The sequence below is a fragment of the Boeremia exigua genome (genome assembly GCF_020726555.1).
Source record: "Boeremia exigua strain MPI-SDFR-AT-0100 chromosome Unknown C7974scaffold_2, whole genome shotgun sequence".
In the NCBI taxonomy this organism is placed as follows: domain Eukaryota; kingdom Fungi; phylum Ascomycota; class Dothideomycetes; order Pleosporales; family Didymellaceae; genus Boeremia; species Boeremia exigua.
Genome location: NW_025763519.1, coordinates 2,069,215 through 2,084,124, shown reverse-complemented (window position 1 = coordinate 2,084,124; position 14,910 = coordinate 2,069,215). Strand labels below are relative to the sequence as shown.

At 59.1% G+C, this 14,910-nt stretch overlaps 6 protein-coding genes across 6 annotated transcripts; 1 reads left to right on the top strand and 5 right to left on the bottom strand.

The window, feature by feature from the left end:
- Nucleotides 1–125: 125 nt before the first annotated feature.
- C7974DRAFT_372630 (uncharacterized protein) lies at nucleotides 126–776 on the bottom strand (the record flags this gene model as incomplete). The annotated part of the gene is made up of 1 exon (XM_046140068.1): nucleotides 126–776. The coding sequence occupies one exon, from the start codon at nucleotides 774–776 to the stop codon at nucleotides 126–128; it is 651 nt and encodes a 216-aa protein (XP_046001741.1).
- Nucleotides 777–1,677: 901 nt separating this feature from the next.
- On the bottom strand, nucleotides 1,678–4,750 carry C7974DRAFT_107918 (uncharacterized protein). Its single transcript, XM_046134964.1, has 2 exons — nucleotides 4,210–4,750; nucleotides 1,678–4,166 (listed from the first exon to the last, which is right to left on the bottom strand). Exons 1-2 carry the CDS (start codon nucleotides 4,687–4,689, stop codon nucleotides 2,103–2,105), a joined length of 2,544 nt encoding a protein of 847 aa, XP_046001740.1. The 5' UTR covers nucleotides 4,690–4,750; the 3' UTR covers nucleotides 1,678–2,102.
- A 111-nt stretch (nucleotides 4,751–4,861) lies between these two features.
- On the top strand, nucleotides 4,862–6,854 carry C7974DRAFT_386044 (large neutral amino acids transporter small subunit 2). The gene is made up of 2 exons (XM_046141023.1): nucleotides 4,862–5,934; nucleotides 5,984–6,854. Exons 1-2 carry the CDS (start codon nucleotides 4,942–4,944, stop codon nucleotides 6,803–6,805), a joined length of 1,815 nt encoding a protein of 604 aa, XP_046001739.1. The 5' UTR covers nucleotides 4,862–4,941; the 3' UTR covers nucleotides 6,806–6,854.
- Nucleotides 6,855–9,205: 2,351 nt separating this feature from the next.
- On the bottom strand, nucleotides 9,206–9,698 carry C7974DRAFT_386041 (uncharacterized protein). Its single transcript, XM_046141022.1, has one exon. It carries the CDS (start codon nucleotides 9,473–9,475, stop codon nucleotides 9,227–9,229), a length of 249 nt encoding a protein of 82 aa, XP_046001738.1. The 5' UTR covers nucleotides 9,476–9,698; the 3' UTR covers nucleotides 9,206–9,226.
- On the bottom strand, nucleotides 9,206–12,119 carry C7974DRAFT_447440 (uncharacterized protein). Its single transcript, XM_046145636.1, has 4 exons — nucleotides 11,631–12,119; nucleotides 11,422–11,585; nucleotides 11,001–11,377; nucleotides 9,206–10,957 (listed from the first exon to the last, which is right to left on the bottom strand). The coding sequence occupies exons 1-4, from the start codon at nucleotides 11,900–11,902 to the stop codon at nucleotides 9,671–9,673; spliced, it is 2,100 nt and encodes a 699-aa protein (XP_046001737.1). The 5' UTR covers nucleotides 11,903–12,119; the 3' UTR covers nucleotides 9,206–9,670.
- A 1,450-nt stretch (nucleotides 12,120–13,569) lies between these two features.
- C7974DRAFT_301941 (phosphoserine aminotransferase-like protein) lies at nucleotides 13,570–14,906 on the bottom strand (the record flags this gene model as incomplete). Its single annotated transcript, XM_046137875.1, has 2 exons — nucleotides 13,570–13,640; nucleotides 13,700–14,906. 2 exons carry the CDS (start codon nucleotides 14,904–14,906, stop codon nucleotides 13,570–13,572), a joined length of 1,278 nt encoding a protein of 425 aa, XP_046001736.1.
- Nucleotides 14,907–14,910: the final 4 nt, after the last annotated feature.

The window sequence follows — 14,910 nt, the reverse complement described above, 5'->3', positions numbered from 1 at the left end:
ACCACCCACCTATTATATCCATCTCCGCCTTCTACCCTGTCCAGCTAATCACCTGCCCAACCGCTCATCCCCAGCCGTGGCCTCTCACACACCCACCAACCCATCCCCCTCCCCCCCAGGCATCCTCATTCCATGTTTCCCACCTCTATAACTCCGACTCTCGCAGCCCTACTTCCTGCCCCTCCCCCTCCCCTTCCCCCCCCCCTCTCTTTCTCCGCCTCCGCCTCCGCCTCCATAATTCTAACCATCTCATTCGCAAACCAAGCAGCCGCCGGCGTGAGACCACTCGCGAAGCCATCCCAAACGACAGGGCCGATGCCACAAGCGAGGCCGCTGGGGAGCCGGCGCGCGCCATTGGGATAGGTCAGCGGTGCGGGCGCTGATTCACTGAGACCGGAGAGCCGTGCCGCAGCTGGAGTCTCTGAGAGCGCTTGGCTGATGTCGGTGCGGCGGCGGCGGGTTCCACGTTTTCCACGGTGGCAGCGGCGGCGGCGCGGCGGGGCAGGCGAGGCGGTTGTGAGCTGCGGGCGCGGGGTCTGCGGGGAGGGAGTCTGACCAAGCGCTGACAGCGCGAAAGGAGCGGATTGAGGATCCAACATTGTGGGTGGTTGCGGATGGAGGATTCGGTGGGCACCAGTGGCGTGAGGCGTGGGGTTTTTGGTGGTGGCGACAGCCTCGGGACGGGAGATGAGCTCTGCAGTACTGGGGAAGGCGACTGGACTTGCTGGACTGCTGGACTGTGTCTTGCTGGAGCGCGGAGGCTGCGAGGTGGCCATCGTCGGCGGGTTGCAGGAGGCTGGGGTGAGAAGGGGCCGATTGGGGGGAAAGGAGATGATGTGTCGGGGAGAAAAAGAAATGGAGATATAGGGTTAAAAAGAGTGGCTGAGTGATTAGGCGAGTACGTGCCGGATAGTCTCACGTTCGAACTAGGAGTTGAAAGTGAGAGTGACCTATATTGCGTGAGTAAGAGCGAGGAGAGATGGCAAGTGAACAAAGAAGAGGAGCGTTGAGTAAGGAGTGAGAAGAGAGCTTGAGTGGGGGAGAAGAGGATCTTGAGTAATTAGGCGAGCACATGGATAATTGCCTCCCCTCAAAAACGGTTGTGAAGGTGAGAGTTGCCTGCATTCGTCCGCGTACACACAACCACCACGCTACCCGCACAAAACACATACAGGCAGTTAGGACCGGCGCTATTATACACTCTAGAAACCCATCTCTTGTGTTTTCCGTCTCGCGTTTCCTGTCGTTGGGTGTGCACTGTACGTCTTACTTCTTTCATCTTGCATCTTTCATCTTTCATCGTACATCTTCCATCTTACATCTTACATTCCACATTCTCCATCTTGCATTTTCCACCATACAGCCGTGTCTATAATACATGTACACATCTACTTTTAACTACTTTACATTTTACATTTCGTGCCGTCCGGTCCAGGCCGTTGCGGCGAACAGCGGTATCATACACAGCCCAAGTAGCGGCGCGTCGAGGGCGTCCAAAGCGGCTACTGCGCGGGTGGCGGGGGCTTGGGGAACCAGGCGCCGGGTGGCGAGGTTGGTGTTAGGGGGCTTACTCGACGCTCTTCTCAGCGCCCTGCGTTTCCCGGCTCTCTTCTTTCTTCCCCCCCTCCTCGCCACTCTCTTCCATCCCCTCACTTCCCTCACTTCCCTCCCCCCCCTTCTTCTTAATCTTCGGATCCCGCGGACTAACAAAATTCACCAACCTCCGCCCCACAACCACCACCCGCCAATCACTCGGCACCTCCTTATACACCTCGTCGGGGACCTTGGTCCTACTCATCTCCCAGCACCTGCCCCCCTCGCGCTTCAACCAGACCTGGCCCTCGGGCGACTCCGCTATGTTTCTGATAATAGCCTGCTCCTGCACCCTGCGCGCACGGGCCGTATCGCCCAGCCGAGTTTTGAACACCGGGATCGCGAAGCGGCGGCGCCCGTCGAACTGGACGGCGCACATACGTGTCGGGTCGAGGGCGGGGACGAGGTGCTTGTCGACGGGTGCCGGGAAACCGCAGATGGTGACCGAGGGCGGGGTGCGCGCGGGCGGGATGAAGCGCGCGTGGGCGTGCAGCGCGTGCCAGGCGTGGTCAGCGGCGCCGGGGGCGACGGGGGCCAGGAGGCGCAGCAGCGTGGTGGTGGCGGCCCATTTGAGCCAGGGGGTGAGCGCGGAGACGTGCGGGGTGTCCCAGATGCGGTTTGTGAGGGACATGAGGTCGGAGATGACGGTGTTGAGGGAGTAGGTGGTGGCGTAGGCGGTGGTGACGGAGGAGATGGTGCGCTGGGCGGCGGTCCAGAGGAGGGCTTCGTCGGGTTTGAGGAGCGCGACGAGGTCCTCTGGGGTGTCGAGGGCGGGGGTACTTGGACTTGGTGGCGTGGAAGCGGGCGACGATGCTGCGGAGGGGTTCGTCGTGGTCGGTGGGGGGTTTGAAGAGCTCGAGCTCTTGGTCGGGGAACCAGGAGGCGCTGGACAGCCGGATGACGCGGTGGAGCCAGCGCTGGACGCCGGTGATTTTCGTCTCGTCCCACTCCAGCACGTCGGTGATCGGGGCCTGGAACAGCATGTGTGCGCGGGTGACATCAGCGCCGTATTTGGCGATTGTGGCGCCCGGGTCCACGCCGTTGTACTTACTCTTGGACATCTTCTCGAAGCTGACGTTGGGGACCGCTCCACTTGCTTTGATTACGGGATGTTGAGGGTCTGTTGTGTCGACCTCGTCCGGCTTCAGAAAGCGGCCAGTCGCGGGGTCAGTGAAGGTCTGCCCGTGCACCATGCCCTGTGTGATGAGCTGTCTGAACGGCTCGCCGTGGACCGCCTGGCCTGACGGCCACAGGGGTGTCGTAGCAAGAAACTTTGAGATGAAGCGGGCGTACAAGAGGTGCAGGATTGCGTGCTCGACACCGCCCACGTAGAGGTCGACTTGCATGCCATGGTTCGCCTTTTCAGGTTCCACAACCGAGGCGCCCTTTGGATCCAGGAATCGGAAGAAGTACCATGACGAGTCCATGAAGGTGTCCATGGTGTCGGTCTCGCGCTCAGCTGGCGAGCCGCACTTGGGACATGACGTCTTCTTCCAGTTCTCGTCCTCCGCAAGTGGGTTACCCGACCTGCCCTGGAAGAAGCTGTCGGGCAGGTTGGGTAGCTTGACTGGAAGGTCGGTGTCGGGCACAGGCACGGGGCCGCATGAGTGGCAGTGGACGATGGGTATGGGCGTGCCCCAGTATCGCTGGCGACTGATAAGCCAGTCGCGCAGGCGCCAGTTTGTGGTCTGCTCCGCGCGCTTCCCTGAGGATTGCAACTTCTCAACCATCTTCGTCACAGCTGTTGTCGAGTCCATGTTCGCAAACTCGGGGACGTCAGCAGCGACGAAGCCTCTGGCAGTCATAGCTTGCTCGGGGTTGACAGACGCTGGAGAACCTTGCTTGGCGGTTATGACGACCTTGATAGGCTCGTCTCCAGCATTGGTCTTCCAGAAGGAATGGTCGCGCGTGTCGTGGCCTGGCACACCCATAACCGCGCCGGAGCCGTAGTCGTCGAGCACATAGGGAGCGGCGAAGACAGGTGTAGACGAATCGATATTGAGGGCTTCAGCGAGGGGGTTGCGGGCGACGACGGGAAGACGGTAGCCCTCCTTCGAGTTGGGCAGGTCCTTTGCACGTGATATAAAGTCTCGCAGGGCCTCGTCTTCTGCAGCCAGGCGCGTGACGATGGGGTGGGTGAGCGACAGGGCGAGGTACTGCACGCCGAGCAAGGTGTCTGCGCGCGTGGTGTAGACTTCAACGGGGTCGAACTGCGCGCCGTCGATGTCGAACCACAGGTTTGTGCCCTCGGACCTGCCGATCCAGTTCCTCTGCATGGCCAGGACCTTCTCCGGCCACCGTCCGTCCTTGGCCAGGGCGTCCAAATCCTTCAGCAGCGGCTCCTGGAACTCCTTGATCTTCAGAAACCACTGCTTGAGCATGAGCTTCTCGACCTTGGCGCCCGAGCGCCACGAGCAGCCATTGGCGTCGACCTGCTCGTTGGCGAGGACGGTCTTGTCGACGGGGTCGTAATTGACGAGCGACTCGGCTTGGTAGGCCAGGCCGCGCTCGTGGAGCATGAGGAAGATGCGCTGGGTGTGCTTGTAGAAGTCGGGGTCACATGTGCGGAGTTCCTGGCGACGTCAGCGTGGTCGCCGGCTATGCTGGTCTGCATACCGAGTGCCAATCCCAGCGGCCGCCCATGAGCTGCATCTGGGCCTTCATGGCGGCGATGTTCTGCAGAGTCCACTTCTCCGGGTGCACGCCACGCTCCATGGCAGCGTTCTCGGCGGGCAGGCCAAAGGCGTCCCAGCCGATGGGGTGCAGCACGTCGTAGCCCTGCATGCGCTTGAAGCGGGCCAGGACGTCGGAGATGGTGTAGACGCGCAGGTGCCCCAGGTGCAGGGTGCCCGACGGGTACGGGAACATGGGCAGCACGTAGGCCTTGCCCTTGGTCGGCGCCGGCTCCTCTCCACTCGCCGCCAGTTTGTCCCAGTGCGGCTGCCATTTGGCCGTGAGCGTCTCGATGGGCGTCGTGGCCGCGGCGTGGGCGCGCGACTTGAGCCGCGCAAAAGTGGCGCGCCCGCGCCGGGTACAGGGCGAGGCGAGGCGGGCGACGGGCCGCCAGCCGGGGCGGTATACACAGAGGCCGCGCATCAGCGGACGTGTGTGGCAGCCGGACGTGCGAACAGGCGGGCGTTGCGAGCAAAGGGCCGTCACATCTCTGCGGCCGTGTCGGCGGCGCAAGACTCCCGCGGAATTTGAGCTTGGGCCACTGTGCATCGAGTAGCGCGTCGTTGTCCCGACCTCGCCAGACTTTCACGTCGACCGCAGACCGCCGCGGCTCAGGGGCATTGCCAGATCACCGCCAGATCCCATGGCCTCGTCGTAGCCCATCACTCGCACACCATGGCCGGCCGCTACGCCTCCCTCCCGCCGCCCACGCGCGACTCGCTCGAGCTCGCGTCGCTGGCCTCGTCGTCGCACCCGTCGCGCCGCACCTCGCAGGACTCGCAGGACTCGTCGGCCGCGGGCGCGCCGTCGTCGCGGCTGTCGCTGGACGATGAGGACCCGCTGTTCGAGCAGCAGCGCCCGCGCCACAACCGCTCGTACAGCGTGTCGTCGGCCTTTGACTTCGCCCCCAACCTCTTCCCGCTGTCCAGCACCGCCCAGGGCTACACCGCCCTGGGCGCGCCCGTCGACCCCGCCGCGCCCGCTGCCAACGCCGGCCTCGAGCGCACCAAGAGCCTGACCTTTGTCAACGGCCTGTCGCTGGTCATCGGCCTGATCATCGGCAGCGGCATCTTCTCGTCGCCGTCGCAGGTCAACAAGAACGCCGGCTCGCCCGCCGCCTCGCTGCTCGTCTGGGCCACCGCCGGCGTGCTGGCCTGGACCGGCGCCGCCAGCTATGCAGAGCTCGGCGGCGCCATCCCGCTCAACGGCGGCGCCCAGGTCTACCTGTCCAAGATCTTCGGCGAGTGGGCCGGCTTCCTGTTCACCTGGTGCGCCGTGACGGTGCTCAAGCCCGGCTCGGCCGCCATCATCGCCATCATCTTCGGCGAGTACCTGGTGCGGGCGGTGATTGGCGCCGACGCCGTCGATGCCAGCGCCTGGCTCAACAAGGCCATTGCCCTCGCGGGGCTGGTGCTCGTCACCGCCCTCAACTGCGTGTCCACCAAGCTCGGCACTCGCAGCGCCGACGTCTTCATGTTCCTCAAGTTCTTCGCCCTGATCAGCGTCTTCGTCATCGGCATCGTCGTCGCCGCCACCGGCCTCTCCTACCGCGGCGACGCCAACACCGACTGGAAGACCCAGGGCTGGTTCGACAACACCTCGCACGACATCAGCAACTGGGCCGTGGCCCTGTACGCGGGGCTCTGGGCCTTTGATGGATGGGATAATGCAAGCTTACACTCCCTCCACCTCTATACTCCCTTACTAACGCCCCCAGGTCAACTACGTCACGGCCGAGTTCAAGAACCCCGCCCGCGACCTGCCCCGCGTCATCCACACCTCCCTCCCGCTCGTCATCCTCTGCTACATCCTCGCCAACATCTCCTATTTCCTCGTGCTGCCCGCCCACGTCATCGAGTCCTCCAACACCGTCGCCGTCGCCTTTGGCAGCCAAGTCTTCGGCCCCGTCGGCGCCTTCATCCTCGCCCTCTTCGTGTCCGGCAGCTGCTTCGGCGCCCTCAACGCCACAACCTTCACCTCCGGGCGCCTCGTCTACGCCGCCGGCAAAGAAGGCTACTTGCCCGCGCTCTTCGGCCGGCTAGGCCTCGGCGCCGCCCCGCGCGCCCTGCGCCCGCGCTCCTCACCTCGCCTCTCCTCCTGGTTCGCCGACGACGCCGGCTTCTTCCACACCCCGATCGCCGCCATGCTGCTCAACGCCGCCCTCACCGCCGTCTACATCCTCACCGGCTCCTTCGACTCGCTCGTCACCTTCTACGGCGTCGCCGGCTACTCGTTCTACTTCCAGACCGTCCTCGGCCTCATCGTGCTGCGCGTGCGCGAACCCGATCTCGACCGCCCTTACAAAACGTGGATCTCCACGCCCATTATCTTCTGCTGCGTTAGCTTGTTCCTGCTCAGTCGCGCCGTGTTTGCCGAGCCCGTGCAGACGCTGCTGGTTGTGGCGTTTATGGCCGCTGGGTTGCTGGTGTGGTTTTCGTGGGTTGGGAGGAGGCGTGCAAAGGGCCAGCGGTTTCGGAATTTGGAGCAGGGGGAGAAGGGGAACGGGTGGCGGTTCTGGCGGCGCTGGACGGCTGCGTAGATACGGTAATCATGATTGATGCTTGGAGTGTGCTCCTGCTGCTGGCCGTGTGACGTGCTGTGTTGCCGTGTGCTGTGTTGTCATGTGCTGTGTTGTCATGTGTGCTGTGCTGTGTGCTGTGCTGTGCTGTCATGTGCAAGTGTACCTGCAAGTCCAAGCCCAATCCAGGGCCAAGTCCAAGTCCAAGTCCAACCCAAGGCCAAGTTCAAATCCAAATCCATGTCCAAGGCCCAAAAGACACAGGGGAAGGGGAAGGGGTTGGAAGGGGAGGGGGAGGGGAGAGCGTGGTGACAAGCTCCTCTCTCTTGGCTCCTGGCTTCTGGGTTCCTGCTGCCTGCGCGGGGTGTTTGCGGATGCACAGGGGCCAGGAAACGCCGTGGAACCTTGAACAAGGAACGTCGAAGAATCTTGAGCAAACGTCAAGCAAACTTGACCAGCGAACGCCGTACAACATTGACCATCCAATATCAAAACGCAATCCCGAACATCCAGTCCTGAACAGTAGCTCCCGAACAGTGCAGTGTTGGGATTAAGGCGTATTCTAGGTGGGTCAAGGGCGGTTTGTCATGGCCATACGGTTTCAAGGTTTCGAGCTGACGGGTGGGGAAACGGGGGACGGGAGTGGGTTGTGGACGAGGGAGTGGGTTTACAAACCAGACACGGGAGATCACAGATCAGATACATGCACGAGTGAACCAGATTTGAGGATCAGATTGCGCGCTTTACTCGGACGTTCCGCTGGCTGAACTGGCGGAGATAGAGAAACAGAACAGGAAAAATCTACAACAACAAAGAGCAGGAGATCAGGGGATTATGGGAGTGCAGGCGAGTACTGCAGGGCCTCGCATGCCAACAACCACACGGTCGAGTCAGCGCTGCAATGGACCGAGATGAGCAACAAGGAAGTTGCCACTCACCCCGCACTACCCAACAGCTTCCTTGTCCTCAAAAGTCAATCGCTTGGGTTTTCGCCCTGGTCCTGTGATCTTGTACCTTGTCGTCGAGCAAGGGGTCCGTGGAGTGTGGTTACGGGTCCATCGACACGTCTAGATCTACTTACGCGACTTGTTTAGTGAAAAGTGGTTGTGGGTTTTTGCATACTGCAGGATACACGAGTGGTTAGATTTGGAAAGTATACCGAGCTCTGGGCGCGGTGGGGTGGTATAGGAGATGGCATGAGGAGTGTAGACGATGCTGATAACATCGTGATTGTGCGACTGTGGACTCTGGATAGTCATTGTGCAAGGAACCACGACTAACATGTGTCGTTAATTACATAGGGATCACGAACAACAGAACCGACCAGTTGAAATATCACGAAGCAATTGAGTGCATTAATCAGGTTCCCTGCCTTCTCCAAGGCGTTGCAACTACTCAAACGTATGCTTTGTTTTGGAACAGCATCAGGCCGAGATACGGAGCCGATCGGGAGTTGCTGCCTGCTGGTGTGATCGTGCAGGTTGGTTAGCAGGAGAATGTGACTTGAACTTTCTTGGTGTTTAAGGAACGGGGTTGAATAGGTAGTGACTTGCTGCAATAGCATGTGGTGGTATGCAGACTCTGGATGGTGGAGATTAGGTAGTTCGACGTGGACAGCTCTGTACCGTGTAGACAGTCGTCGCGAACACTCTAAACGCAAACCTAGTCCAGTATGCATTGCACAATAGAGATAGCACTAATAGTATAGAAACCGAAGGCCGGATACATCATAGGTGCGGTGGGTGGCAAGGCGTGACTTGCGGACCTACCTAGGTAGACAGCATGTTTTCGATGAGAGTGTAATATACATAGCACGATGTGCATAGTAAGGTGTGGACAGTACGGCGTGGCTAGCATAGCTTGCTTGTTACAGTAAATTTGGTACCATGAACCGCATACCGCGATGGGGAGATATACTTCTTGATTGATTTAACGTTGAAATCGCAATATAAACAGTTCAACACAGGCGTTACAATATAGACAACAAAACCGAAAACACAAACCCACTCTCTCGCAAACAATCCAGTGCGAACATACCACAGCACCGGAAATCTCAACTCAGTCTGAACAAGGTATCTGCCTCCTGAAACTCCAAGACAAACACTGCGATAGAGTTGTGGGTTAATAAACGATGCGATCTACTGCAAACTGCAGAACCTAAACCCGTCGTTAATACAGCACAGGAGCATGGGGAGTACGGGCTGATGTAGACAGCAGTCACGCTTAATACATGGCAACATGCTTTGAGCTCTCGAGTAGGGTTTCCCGAGCAGACACACGGAGCGGACTCTCGTGACACGACTGACGTGAATAGCACGCAGTCAACGACGGGATATGCATAGCACCCAACAGCACGCATAAGACTGGAACAAACAGTGCAGACAAGACACATATGGCAAGGGATGTGGAAAGCATTGGAGTCATGAAAGGTATGCATACACTCTACGGTGCGCTAGCTACGGTAAAGAAAAGGGGAATACGTATGTAAGAAAGCATTGCGTCGTGAGTCGAAAGCAAAAGAGCGTGTGCGCAGCACAGCACAGCACAGCACGGCGCGGCGCGTCCATAGCGCTGTACAATAGCGGGTGACGTGAAGAAGGGTGAGGTATACCCAGCAGCGCCTCTCATCGCCAGCAACAGCAGCGGCGAGCCCCACCGGCACCACCGGCGTCGAGCCAGGAGCATAGTCATCGAGACGCGGGCGCACCCTTGCCCCAAGCAATCCCACAAGCAACGCCCGCCACGTCACACCCACGCCCGAAACACGCCCCCGTCCTGATACGCCCCAAACCCATCTGAAACCGGAACGCCCCTGCCCGACCCTCTCAATACTGTACAGCGGCAACGCACCCGCGCGCCGCGGCGCACCCGCGCAGCCGCGTGCCGCTACAACCAGCCCTTGGGCGTGGAGCGCGGCATCGTGCCCTGGCCGAGCGGGATACGGGCTGTGGGCGACGGCGACGCACGGCCGCTATTCGAGCGCGTGATGGCGAGGGTAAGGTGCTGGGGGGCGCTCGGCGCAGAAGCCGAGGACACGGAGGGCGTGGAGACAGAGTCGGCGAGGAAGGTCGCGGAGGTCGGGGACGAGGCGGCGACCGAGGCCGCGGGCGTCACGGGGTTCATGCGCAGGCCGCTCAGGACGGGTGGGGAGTCTGCGCGTGCGGGCGCCGCGGGGAGGACTTTCTCGCGCTGTGCTTGCAGGTACGCGCTGCTGTCTGAGGGCGTGAGGGGGAATGCGGGGGTGCGTGCCGGGCTGGGTTTGGCGGGGGTAGGGGGCGAGAAGACGGCGGGGCGCAGGATGGCGGTGGGCGAGGGGGACTGGATGGGGAGGCCGAGAGTCGAGCCGCTGGAGTCGGTGTCGGTGCGGGCGAGCTTGGGGACGTTGGGAGCGGTGGGTGAGGCGTATTTTACAGTGGCGAGGGTCGCGGGGGCGAGAGAGAAGCGCAGCCCGATTTGGACGGTTGCGCTGCTGTCGGTGCTTGCGTGGCGCGCTCGGCCGGCGAAAAAGGGGTGGGGCTTGTCCATAGACTCGAATTCCTGGCTGACGTCGGTGACGGAGCTGCGGCGGTTGAAGCGGCGCATGGCGAGCTTCGAGATCCTGGATTCACCCTTGGCTGCTCGTGCTGGGTTGTAGACGGTGGCTGGGAGGCGAGGAACATCCTCCGCGCGAGTCGGGAAGATGGAGTAGCTTGACTTGTTGCGCTCGTGGCCTCGCTTCTTTGTCGTCTCCTTTGGCTCCTCTAGATCTGGAGGTAGTGGCCATTTGGTCAGGTCAATTGGGCTCTGGAGTTTCGACCCTGGCGTAATCACCCGATCTGGACGCTCAAAGTACTCCGGGTCAAAGTCGAATCGGTTCTTCTCGGGGCCGACGTCGATCAAGCCTTGTCTGCTGTCTGGGCGACGTCCACCCTGGAGCCCCATGGGTCCGCTGATATTCATCTCCAAATCGCTCGGGCCGAAGAAACGGAGCCTTGGACGCTTCTGCTTGGACTGGGCCCTCATCTCGTCGATAGGTCGGATAACGAGCCGGTTTGCGTTCGTGCGTAGGAAAAGGTGGAAGAAGGAGATGACCATGCCGGATGAGAAGAGTGACGCCTCAGCGAAACGCGAACCACCGAGCGCGGCATCGAAGTTCTTCTGCAGAGATTGGATCTGACATGGGACGACCAGGATCTGAATTGTCAGCTTGGCCATGCGATTGTCAATACACACTTACGTAGATGACCGCGGTCAGAATCAGGTAGTAGCACATTCTCGATGCTGCGATGCGCTCGTTTGGATCGATATCCGCGCTTCGCATGAGCTGGATGCTGATGACGGCCGTCAAGAGGAGGAGCATGGAGATGAGAACGACAAGGAGGACAAGTGTGAGGAGATCGTAGCGCATTGGAAACCAGATCAGACTACCGAAGCATCTGTTCAGCATGGGCCACGCGATGGTCGGGATCCAGGTCAGAACCGAGAAGAACGCGACTGCAGCGATGCAGAATATCGTGTTCCATTTCCCTCGGGGCGCAAATCGTTCGGATTTGAAGGACCGGAAGGCTGTCTCGATGCCGAAGACTAGAGTGAGGTATCCCATGATAAAGATGGCTGCAATCGTCAGTTGTGAAATCGAGGTGCGTCTTCTGACTTACCAGGGTAGGTGATCATGGCCAGCATTCGACAGTTTTTAGATAAAACACTATAGAGAGTTGTGCTCTGCACAGCTACGAATATAATTTGCGAAAGAACCGCACCGCAAGCCAGCGCGAGTGGGAAAGTCTCGGCAGGGTGGACATTTTGAAGAGAGTTAAACCTTCTGTACAGTGTCAGCCCGGTTGTATAATGCCGATTCCATGCTTACTGCTTCCGAAGAGTGACCTGTAGCGCTGCCGCTCTGCGTGCATCTGACAAGATTCGGTAGACCGTCAACAGCGCGAGAGCCAGACTGAAGACACCCAGAGCCAGATGCATCGTGCGCGTCGTTTGTACCTGCGCCAATTGCAAGCTCGCAATCACGGCTCTGGTAGAGTTTGTCGAGGACCAGGAGGTTTCGCTAACGGCCGAGGTGTTGAGCGACACATTGAAGTGCGACCGGGCCTCGAGCAGAGGCAAATGAGCGACCCATTCTTCCATTGTGCCAACCTTCGCAAAAAATCACAAGATGAAAAGAATGTCGCTGGACACCAGCAGCGGCTGTGGAAAGTGAAAACGCTTAGGTATGCATGGAGACAGCTGACTGAAGGAAACAATGTGCTCAGTTCAGTAAGAAGTGTCTGAGCCAGCCAGCAACGAAGAGAGGGAAAAAGAGGGTAAGCATTAGGCGTTCGAAGAGGAGGCGAATGTGAGACGCGAAATGGTATAAGAGCAAACTAAAGCAGGTGCCAGTAGCGCACAGTTTCGGGACAGCGGTCCTGAGGCGCCTGTCATCCATTTGCAGTGGATGAGCATTGGCGCCACCCAAATTCGTGCACGTTAGAGGTCATACCCTCGTCTGCTTGGAGAAGGTGGGGTTTCACAAGCTGCACGCACGCTGGCAAGCCTGGGCAGCGGATGCTGGCAGACCCGTCTCGACAAGCGTCTTTGAGCAGACTGTGGAGATTGCTCGTGCTTCGTTGATCACGGCGATGTACTCCGAATGGCATGACATGATGTCTGCTGGAAGTTGGGGATAGCAGCAAGCTGTATAGCATGCATGGTCATGGTCTGCAGAACGAGGGCTTCCAACAACGTGGTCCTGTCTCCTGTCAAAGCCGCGCGCTTGTCCTGGCCTTCACGGTTTCGTTTCTGTCACGTTGCGCAAGGTATTTCCATAGGGAATCTTATCGCTACACCATGAGCAGGCGCGTGGCGTATTGGTCATTCAGTTGTGAGGTTGAGGAGGTTGAACTAACGTTCTGATGCTCGCTAAGTTTACGCTGTGCCGCAGATCCTCGCTTGATCCCTGTTTGAGACACCAAGAACGCCAGGTCCCCGTCCGCCCCACATCCGACGCTGGGATCTCGGAGCAATTCGCATTTCCAGGGTCGTCGAATAGCGAAGAAGCATGAACATGGCGACGGGGCTGAGGTCGGACGCCGATGTCGATCAAGATCGCGAGTGGTTACTACTGACGTGTAGTAAGCGGAGCTGCTCACTCTAGTGGACCTAAAGCTAAAGAAGGGTTCATATAACGCATGCACGGTAATGCGAATGAGCAGGAACAGTGGCGGTGAATGTTTCTTGCCACCGTGGTCATGCTGCTTGGCTGACGGCACGAACAGACATGACTGGGCAAGAGTGCAGTGTTCTGCTGTCACTTAGACGTTGAATCGAATCGCAGACAATTCCCGTTGCGAGTGATGAATCTCCAGCCGTGTATCCCGTGTTTGCGCTCAGTGACACGAATCAATAGCAGTGGTGACATGCATTGAATTTCCGCATAAGTTTAGTGCCTGATCATTGACAGGCATGCAGTGCTGGGTCAAGAGATCTGTCTTGCCACCTTATCGAAATTTGACATCTGCGGTCCACAACGGAGAGGCACCCCACAGTCCGTCGAGTACGACGGGTGAGAGATCCGAGAATCCCGTATCAGGACGCGAAACAATCTGCTGTGGTGCCTGTCCTTGCTTTCGCTGGCAGGAAGAAGAGATGGTCTAGACCACGTCAGAGGATGGGCTCATCGATAGACCGCAAGGTCATGGGACGAAGCTGGATGACATTGCACTGTAGCTTCAAGTGTCTTGATATGATTGCATTTGGATGCTATGACCGACAGTGCCTGGTCCTCCCCCGCCAGCTGCGGCGGTGAAAGTCGCTCTCTAAGCAGACTTCGCAAATTCCTCAAGGTAGGAGGCGAGCAGTTTTGCACCGTCGAGAGAGACGGCATTGTCTGTGGAAATTGCGTCAGCCCGATGTATTGCACAGCCACCGAGTGGAAATAGGACTCACAATTGCTGGCGCGGATACCGCCAACGCTGCGGTGGCCCTTCAGCCCGAGCAGGCCCTTCTTTTCGGCGCCGGCGAGGAAAGCCTTCTCCTTGTCCGCATCTCCGCCAGAAACCCGGAAGCAGATGTTCATCCTGCTGCGCGCGGACTTGTCCGGAACGACGCGGTACACATCTGCGTACTTGTCAAGCACGCCGTAGATCAAATTGGCCTTCTCATCTGAAATCTCTTCCTGACCACCAATACGCTTTGCGCCGTAGGACTCAACAAGACTCTTCATCACCTGTCCGGCAACCCACACGTCGAAGATGGGCAGGGTGTTGTATAGCGAGTTGTTCTTGGCGATTGTAGGGTAATCGAAGACAATGGGTCCAACAGCCAAATTGAGCTCTCTCAAGATGTCTGGCGAGGCATATGGCGACTGGGGAGGAAGGAGCGACTTCTTGAGGATGGCAATGGCGATACCTGTGTTACCAATGTTCTTCTGTGCACCACCGAAGATGACGCCGTACTTCTTAACGTCGACCTTGCGGGAGATGAAGTTGGAAGACATGTCGGCGACAACGATGGGAGCATCCTCGCCCTCGAGGCTCTTGGGGAACGAAGGGAACTCGACGCCGTCGACAGTCTCGTTGTCGCAGAAGTAGACGAACGCTGGTCCGCCAGACGAACGAGGGGTAAGGCTCCATTGGTCTTCGGACGGGATCTTGCCAAACTTGCCATCGTTGGCCTTACGGGCGTCAACTGCAACGTTGACGTGCTTGGCGCCTATGAGGCGTGCAGCTTCTTGTGAGGCCTTGAGCGACCACGAGCCGGTGACAAGGTAGTCGACCTTGAGCTCTTCATCCACAACCTTCCGTAGCCTCTTCAGCACTTCGTCCTTGTTGTCTCCCACCTCTTCGGCAATCTTGGCGCGCTTCTTCTCTACCCAAATCGAAACGAGGTTGTACACGGTCGCGCTGAACTCGCCGCTGCCGCCGCTCTGCAGGAACAGGATGTCGTAGTCATCGGGGATCTCGAGCAGGTCGCTAAGCGCCTGCTTGGTTTCGGCAAGGATGGCATTGGCTTCTGGTGAACGGTGGGAGATCTCGCACAGACCAAGACCCTTGTCCTGGTAGTTGAGCAGCGCTTGTGATGCCTTCTCGAGGACGGCGGTGGGGAGGGGCGCGGGGCCAGCACCGAAGTAGTTGACGTCAGATCTCTGGACCATGGCT

What these genes read in the sequence shown, in the direction of transcription:
- C7974DRAFT_107918 (XM_046134964.1), bottom strand. Translation starts at nt 4,689, where the DNA reads ATGCGCGGCCTCTGTGTATACCGCCCCGGCTGGCGGCCCGTCGCCCGC. An exon ending in GCCGCTGGGATTGGCACTCG is followed by an intron (nt 4,167 to 4,209) that starts GTATGCAGACCA and finishes TGACGTCGCCAG; the next exon opens with GAACTCCGCACATGTGACCC.
- C7974DRAFT_386044 (XM_046141023.1), top strand. Translation starts at nt 4,942, where the DNA reads ATGGCCGGCCGCTACGCCTCCCTCCCGCCGCCCACGCGCGACTCGCTC. An exon ending in CCTTTGATGGATGGGATAAT is followed by an intron (nt 5,935 to 5,983) that starts GCAAGCTTACAC and finishes TAACGCCCCCAG; the next exon opens with GTCAACTACGTCACGGCCGA.
- C7974DRAFT_386041 (XM_046141022.1), bottom strand. Translation starts at nt 9,475, where the DNA reads ATGACTATGCTCCTGGCTCGACGCCGGTGGTGCCGGTGGGGCTCGCCG.
- C7974DRAFT_447440 (XM_046145636.1), bottom strand. Translation starts at nt 11,902, where the DNA reads ATGGAAGAATGGGTCGCTCATTTGCCTCTGCTCGAGGCCCGGTCGCAC. An exon ending in CAGGTCACTCTTCGGAAGCA is followed by an intron (nt 11,586 to 11,630) that starts GTAAGCATGGAA and finishes GACACTGTACAG; the next exon opens with AAGGTTTAACTCTCTTCAAA. An exon ending in TTCTGACCGCGGTCATCTAC is followed by an intron (nt 10,958 to 11,000) that starts GTAAGTGTGTAT and finishes CTGACAATTCAG; the next exon opens with ATCCTGGTCGTCCCATGTCA.